General features: G+C 31.0%; 1 protein-coding gene and 1 non-coding gene across 2 annotated transcripts; both read left to right on the plus strand.

The window, feature by feature from the left end:
- The first annotated feature begins 454 nt into the window (after positions 1–454).
- Positions 455–1,173, plus strand: LOC106626790 (general odorant-binding protein 56h). The gene is made up of 2 exons (XM_014246623.3): positions 455–581; positions 665–1,173. The coding sequence occupies exons 1-2, from the start codon at positions 528–530 to the stop codon at positions 1,019–1,021; spliced, it is 411 nt and encodes a 136-aa protein (XP_014102098.1). The 5' UTR covers positions 455–527; the 3' UTR covers positions 1,022–1,173.
- Positions 1,174–5,934: 4,761 nt separating this feature from the next.
- On the plus strand, positions 5,935–6,006 carry TRNAE-CUC (transfer RNA glutamic acid (anticodon CUC)). Its single transcript has one exon. It is a non-coding gene; the product is annotated as a tRNA-Glu (tRNA).
- Positions 6,007–8,288: the final 2,282 nt, after the last annotated feature.

Here is an 8,288-nt window from a genome sequence, read left to right on the forward strand (position 1 = left end):
TATATTTCGCTGAAGTTTCAAATGAAATACCACAACTAAAAATATTTAATAATTTCGCAATGGTAATTTCGCACAGTTGTGCTATGTGTTAATTCCAAATTAATTATTGAACTAACAACAAAAACTCTCTGTAAGCATAAATCAGAAACTGACAGTTAAACTAACTTATACATAGATTAGTTAATTGACAAACAAAAACTTCTCTAATTACCCTAAATTATAAACAATTGCTTAGTGAAATTCTAACGCAATTATAAAATATTGTTGAAATACCTCAGTGAACCGATTAATTTTAGTGCATGGATGACAAAATTGCTGTGAAAATTACGGGTGATGAATTAAAAACTGGCTTTAAATATGTTTGTAGGCAAATGTTGGTAAACAGACCATAAATTTGGCAATAAATAAAAAGTGGCATGTATTTCCATTGTTTGAGTATAAATTCAACGCCATTATTCAGATAATTCAGTAACATTTCCGACCTCATTAGAGTAACACAAAGCAGCTCGCATCCTTTTTCGGTCACAATGCAAACGTTCTACACTTTGACAATAATGGCGGCTTTAGTCACGCTGGCAGTGGTGAGTTCAAAAATATAAATATATACATATTATTATGAAAATAAGTCAAATAGCTAGTACTATACCATTATTTTCTGTGGCAGTGTCAACTTCCAGCCGATTTTGAGAAATTCAGCAAAGCTTGCCTGGACGAAGCCAAAGTCTCGGAGGATGAGTTGAAGCAATTCATTCAAAATGGCATGAATGTTAACGAAGCCACTGAGAACATAAAGTGTCATACCAAATGTTTGATGCAAAAGCTGGGTATGTGGAAAGATGGCGTCCTTGATGCCGATGCCAAAGCTAAGGAATTAATGCAACTTCCAAAATACAGTGGACATGATGCCGAAATAATACAAATTGTGAATAATTGCAAGAATGAGAAGGGCGCTAATGAATGTGATACGGTCTTTAATATTGCCATGTGTATCAAGAAATCCCTCAGCGCACAGATTGCATAAGGTGCAACGTGTTTTGTTTCTTTTCTCTACCCTGGATTGTTGGACAATAATTTTAATCAACTTGGTTTCAAATATCTGTATATATTTCGATGTTTTAGTTATTTGGTATAAGGGATTAAAAAATATAAACTAATTATTAGATGCGCAACTAAGTTCTCGCTGTTTGTTGTTTTGATGAAAATGCAATTTTATTATAAGGAAATGGTTGCAAATGAATTATTCGAAGTATTGCTAGTCATAACATTTTTCCATATATCTGGCAAAGCTCGAATACTATTACGGTAAAACTGTGTCTTTCTTGTGATGCCAACCAAGAATCAAGCATTTTTTCGATGTCGTCTTATGAGTGGAACTGCTTCTGAGCCAGGCTATGTGACATCGAACGGAACATATAACAATTAGACGGCGTGATATCTCAGGAATATTTCCAGTGCGTTAGAACTTCCCACTTAGGCGGTTTTTTTAGAAGTTAAATGCTAAAAAAATAATTGCGCAAACAACGATCGTAATAATTTTGAAATATTTATTTGAAAAACAAAAAGAACAATTACATAAGTTCAATATATGTAAAAACAAGCTATGTAGATAGAATAAACGTAATTACCCTCACTAGCGCGCTACTAAGCGTACAGTGAGTGGGTAGGCAGCGATAATAGCTAGCAGCAACAACAATGCTATATGGAGAGAACTACATACATACAATTTGTAGGCATTGTTTTTTCCACAATATAGTTATACCTACATACATACATACATTTATAAATGCCGAGAAATATCGTAAAATTTATATGTTTTGATTTTCTATGGATGTACATATATGTTTAGCCCTAAATTAGATAGCTAGCATTAATGTATTTTTTCCATCATAATTTATATAATAAAGATTTTGTTGCTTCTGCGTTAATATTTCTTGAAAGGAATTTTCGGATGAATTTTCACTTAATGTACTCACGTGCATTATGCTCATTTTCACCAAATCATTACATAAATACATACCTGTCATAACTTATTGTTGTTGTACTCTGTATGGCATGCATACATGCAGTTTCTATATTCCCCCTTTTTATGCTGCGCAAAGGTTCTGTTTGTATTCTCACATTGTTTGTTGACTAAGTGGAAAATTACTAACAATATTAATGCTGGAAGGAGCTACTTACAACGAAAAAGTTAGAAAGTAACACATTCTACAACCTCAACTAAAAAAACGAGAAGAATGAAATCAATTACCATTTTCCATATATTGTGCATAAATACGTACTACACATACAAATATCTAATCTGAAATCAACTACTTAGTTACTAACTACTTTACAACTAGAATCAGCTAGTCACCTAGTCAGTCGACGAAATTTTTTTCTTAAAAGAAATCGGTATTTTTTAAGATATTATGATATGAAAAAGCAAATGTCAGTTGATTTGGTTAGAAATATAACAGTTTCATACTAGTTCCAAACTAGTTCGAAAATGATATATGCATAAATGTTTAACTCAACTAAAAAACAATTTTAATTTAGATTTTGTTAAACTTCTCTAAATTTTTATTGAAAGAATACTGATATCACAATGTAGCTAAGCTCTCTTTTTGATCCAACTTTCTCAAAATTGGTATATTCCTGATATTTTCGTTGATAAAATTCTGATGATAAAATCGATTTCTTTCTAGTTACAAACTAGTTTTTCTTCTGCCTAGTTTCTTTTTTACTACCAGGTATGTACTCGTATATATGCGACCTATACCTATAAGTACACATTAACATGTAAACAAGTTTGTAGGCTCTCCGCTTATTCCAGGAATAAAGGCATTAGAAAAGTGGATATACAAACACAACAATGTTTTTTGTTGTTTCGTGCACGTGCATTCAGCTCGTTAAAACATTGACCGCAAGCAGTTAACAGCTGGACATAATGACCGACTGCAAGTAGTCAAAATTAGGATTTCGGGTTAAAACATGAAAGTTTTATTGTATCCAAAAAAAAATTCAAGGTGTGGAGACAAGAATTCGGGCCAAAGTATCAAACCTAACATACATAGAGCATACTTAGAATAGCATAAGGAAAATAATCAATTAAGATGCAATTTTATTGCAAAAGTGCTAGAAATATTTTTCGTCTTTTGACAGGAAAAAAAAAAATTCTCCATAAACTTAAATCTACATCTTCTCAGGGAGTATTAGCACACTATTTTGAAACGCCGTTCTCATAAATTTAGTTAAAAAATTATTATATTTTTCAATTTTGGAACGATCTTCGTAAACGTTCTCCATAAATAGTATATGCCACCTATCTAAAGTTCTTTAGTGCGAATTCAAAAGAAAAGTACCATAAATATTGTATAATACTTCAAAAAATAAATTATGCATTTTTTATAAAAAATATTTATATACTTTAAACAGTGTTAGAATTAGAGCCTCACAACTCTTCACATTCTCGATATCGAGTTCATAGTAACGCCAGCTGCCACACCTCTACTATGTCTAGCTGGATGCACGGTTTAGGTTGCGGTCATCGATGGCTTTCTTTAATAGCAAATGTGCATGCAACGTCGATAGCAGCACAGATACATATACATTCTTACATATATGTATGTGTGTATATATGAATAAAATTTTTATTGAAAGTGCTCCAGTTATTGTTTGCTTTTCCTTGGCTGACTTGTGAAAGAGTTGAAGCAGTCAGTGCTGTTTGCTCAGCCATAGAGAATCAGCTCTAAATGCACGTGTAATCATATGAATTGGTCACGTGATTGCTAGAAAATGTACTTATGTTTGCACAGTGTGGAAACCCAGTAAAGCATAGAAATTAGACTTTTGATAAGTGTTTATATGTAATTATGAAAGTAATTTGACACTTTTTTCCAATACATACCAATTACTTACTTATGTACACAGGTATATTTGTAATTTATTTTGAAATTTTTCAACAAATAATTGACTTTCATAGCTTTCAAGTACTTAATCGTACATTTGACTTTAATTTTAAAATTTAATTTCGGTTTAAATTTTAATTTAAAATTAAGTTTTCAATTTTAATTTTAAATTTTGAATTTGAATTTGAATGTGAACTTTAATTTGAGTTTTACTCTTAATATTAATTTTAATTTCAGATTTAATATTAATATTAATATTAATATTAATTAAAATTTTAAATTTAATTTTAATTTTAATTTCAGTTTTGATTTTAAGTTTAATTTTAATTTTAATATTAATATAAATTTTAATTTCAGTCTTAATTTAATTTTAGTTTTACTTTTGATGTCAATATTAACTTTAATTTTAATTTTAGTTTTAATTTTAATTTTAATTTTAATTATAATTTTAATTTTAATTTTAATTTTAATTTTAATTTTAATTTTAATTTTAATTTTAATTTTAATTTTAATTTTAATTTTAATTTTAGTTCCAATTTTAATTTTAATATTAATTTTTATTTTAATTTTAATTTAAATTTAAATATAAATTTTATTTTTAATTTTTTAAATTTTAATTTTAATATTATATTAATGTTAATGTTATTGTTAATTTTAATTTTAATAGTAATTTCCATTAAACTTTTTTTTCATAAACTTTATTATATTTTCCACAGCACAATTGTTCACTCTGCATTTATTTATACACATTTTTATGTACATATGTACATCTTCAGTATTGCCAATTGCATGTGTGTGTGTTATAAAAAACTTAAGTATACACTCCGGCAACTGTTAATGGACTTTACTTTTCCAAGAAAGTGCAGCCATTACATTACTTGCCACTAATTCCGATTCTATTATATTTACGTTATGATTTCCTCACACACACACGCTTACCTCTTTGTATGTTTGTATGCCAATCAAAAATAACAATGTAATGTTTTATAAAAATGTATAACGGTTTATATCCCTTGTACAATATGATTGCACTTACATAAATATAATTTAATCAAAAATCCATAAAGCACTCACATTCGCTAGCCGAGTTTTTTCTAGCACTACACACACACACACACATACACACACACAAATATGCATATGTACAGTTAACAAGCTTTTTGCCGCTGCCAAGAAAAATGGGTCAAAGTGGCAAAGTGGCCGAACACGTAGCACACGTGATAAAGTGACGAATGACTGTGGGAACGTGAAGTGGAAATTGTGATAAAAATCGGGTAAAATGCAGCACGCAGCCCGTCGGTAGGAAGTAGGGGCGTACGAGGTGTGTATTTGTGATCGAAAGCACTGACTGCATGTGAGAATTGTGAGTGGCGTTTTGGGAAGCCGCTACTTAAGAAAGCTGAAGCACGCAAGTCAAGCTGACTTCAAGGTACTGTGTCTACACACACACACACACAGGTGCATATGACGGAAGCGATGGACAAATATGCTTATAAGTGCATTTATGTGCTTAAAGCTATGCATGTATGCGTGTGCTTAAAAGCTCGTTGTGTACACTGCATAAATTTGCCAGCTTGTTGGGCGATAAGGAATTACTTTAATTTAATGTAGCATATATAATATATTATTTGATTTCTGCAAGCAAATTGAATTTGAAATTTATGCTTTTCATGCAAGTGCTAATTGAATTCGGTTGAATTTGTGCATAAACACATATATTTTAATATATGGACAGGGACGTGAAAATACACCGTTGTTTACGACATGATGTGATTTTTAGATGTTATGAAACTTTGCTTTCTAATTACTTTCAACGAAAAGTAATAAATAATTCAGTATTTTCAATTAGTATAAAATTATGCAGATCTGAATCAATGTTTATTCATGATTTTTGTGCTTCTGTAGTTCAAGGCAATACCTAATTACTATTTCTATTTCTGTAATTAAATTATAATTTTTGTTTTTAATACTTGTAGTTGTATTCATGATCAGTAATTATCGATCACTGTTCGGCTGTAATAAGTTATTTGCCACAACTGTTCGCAAGTCCCATATTGTCTAGTGGTTAGGATATCCGGCTCTCACCCGGAAGGCCCGGGTTCGATTCCCGGTATGGGAATTTTTTTGCAGTTCTATTTTATACAAAATTCTTTTATAAAAATATGTATAGAAATATTTTTAAAAATTTCTTTGCAGGTTTAAGCATTTTTTGAAAGGTAAATTGTATATCTTTTCAGCAAAAATCGGTTAAACAAAGAGAAAAAATTAATTGAATTTAAATGGAACATATATAAAATAATTTAATATTTAATTGTTAAAATAATTAGCAATTAAAAAAAATAATTAATATTAATTTTCAATTAAATAAAATGACTTTCTGTTACACATTTTAAATTTACAGCTTTTAGAGCGCAAATTATATATTGCTGAATCCGCACTTGAAATTAATATCGCATGCATTTCACTGAAAGTGGTTATCGCAATAATTGTTGCGCATTAACTACATACCATATATCATATTATATATGTATATATATCATTTAATAGTATATAGCATACATAGGTGACTTGACAAGGTGTTCGCTTGGAAAAAGCAAGCTGAGCCACACGGAGGGCGAAGAAATGCAAAACCATGGAGAAAGTTAAATAAAGTTAAACAAATTTAAGAGAAAAAAAAATGTATATCTGAGACCTACAAACCTATAACAAGTGCAAATAAGTATTTCATTTTTTATTAAACCAAATTGTCAAAGTTGTTACTGTTTTATCTCAGTTTCCTGCTAAAATTTTTAATTTAGATTCAGTTAAAAGCAAATAGAGATCCTTTATAACATCCTTTCAAATACATATAGCTTCCAATGAATATACATTTGACAGTTGTCAACTATCATCCGGCAAAATTTGATAGCTGTCATCGGATAACAATGTGACATCTTCCATCTGACAGACGCCTTTTGGCAGCACTTATTCGACATCCGACTGACAACCATAATACAATTTTTGAAACTCTCTCTTTAAATCGTTAATTTTTTGTCACCAGGTAGACTTTATTTTCTGTACAGTAAGCTGGAACAGTCCATCAAATTTGAATATTTCGATTTTAGTTTTGCGGCCAAAATATTCACAATTATTTCAAAAATATAATTTTTCTCGAAATCTATACTAAAAATCGATTCAAAGGTTGTATAGCCTTTCGCTTTTGTTGTAACAATTACTTACTTTCTTTGCTTGAGGTTTTTTTTTTTAATACGTAAAAGCATTGAAATTGAGCTTACTTTTTATAAATTCAAAATCGACACACAGTCACATTTTTTAACGTCAACAAAGTTTTAAATTACTGCCACCACAACTGATAGTGTCTAAAGTTTCGCGGAAGTAATTGCTAAGGTTTCAAGCGCAGTCACCTGCAAATCTAACACATGACGTGCAGTTGCAAATATGTGCTACAAATACATGCAAATATACGCTGTGCCACATGTATGTGTGTGTGCGCTTGTAAGCTTTAGCAGCACTGGGGCGTATGAGTGACGCGCATGGCTTTTAGTCTACTGAGTCATCGGTCACATCAACACTAGTGGGCGAGCGAGTTGGCTCCAATATAGCACCGCATGTAATACGCTTATCCAAGCGAACAGCATGTTGCATGCAACACTATACCAATGTAGTTTATTTATATGTTTAATTTTTTAATTCCTGTTACGAATTGTGGCCGAGTTGGTGGGGGTTGCGCGGTAACACAGCTTTTTGGCGACGCTTATCGCATTGTGGCATTCCTGCTGCATATTTCTGTTTTTACACAGTCCGATAAAGCGCATGTTGCAAGTGGTAAATGCACATGGCATACGTTTGTTGGCACGCACATATGAAATGTGTGTCGCTTGCCGCAGCGTTGGAGGCGAGTGGTGGCGGTATTCTATAACTACAGTACATGGTTATTATTTACGTACATTTCAAGTGCTTTTCCATGTTGTTTTCATTATTATTACGAAATGCATTCGCAATGCAGCGCTGTCATTCATGCTTACATGCAAACACATTTGTCTGCATGTGTGTGTATATTTGTATATAAGCATTAAGGCATGTGCGTGTAACCAACTGTATGCCGATTAAGCACTTGCCACTTACGATATATTTATACAGAAAGCTAGTATTCATTTTAAAGTTTATAATTGTTAAGTACGCGTGTGGGTAGGGAAGTGTAACATTTACTAAAAAGCAACTCACTCTTGTAGTTATATGTACTCATAAGTATTATAAATATAATTATAAATGTTCATAATAATGACATAAGTTGCAACAATGCGAGCCGAGTTGGAAATTGCATATATTTGTTGGCTTAAAGCTTATAATTGTATAATTTTGTATTCAAGAAATTCTTTAAGCGCATTCCTTCTAAAAATT

This window comes from Bactrocera oleae, chromosome 4 (assembly GCF_042242935.1).
Source record: "Bactrocera oleae isolate idBacOlea1 chromosome 4, idBacOlea1, whole genome shotgun sequence".
NCBI lineage: Eukaryota > Metazoa > Arthropoda > Insecta > Diptera > Tephritidae > Bactrocera > Bactrocera oleae.

Excerpts from the sequence above, each read along its gene's own strand:
- LOC106626790 (XM_014246623.3), top strand. The coding sequence starts at position 528 with ATGCAAACGTTCTACACTTTGACAATAATGGCGGCTTTAGTCACGCTG. Across the intron at positions 582-664 it reads CTTTAGTCACGCTGGCAGTG|TGTCAACTTCCAGCCGATTT; the intron begins GTGAGTTCAAAA and ends TTTCTGTGGCAG.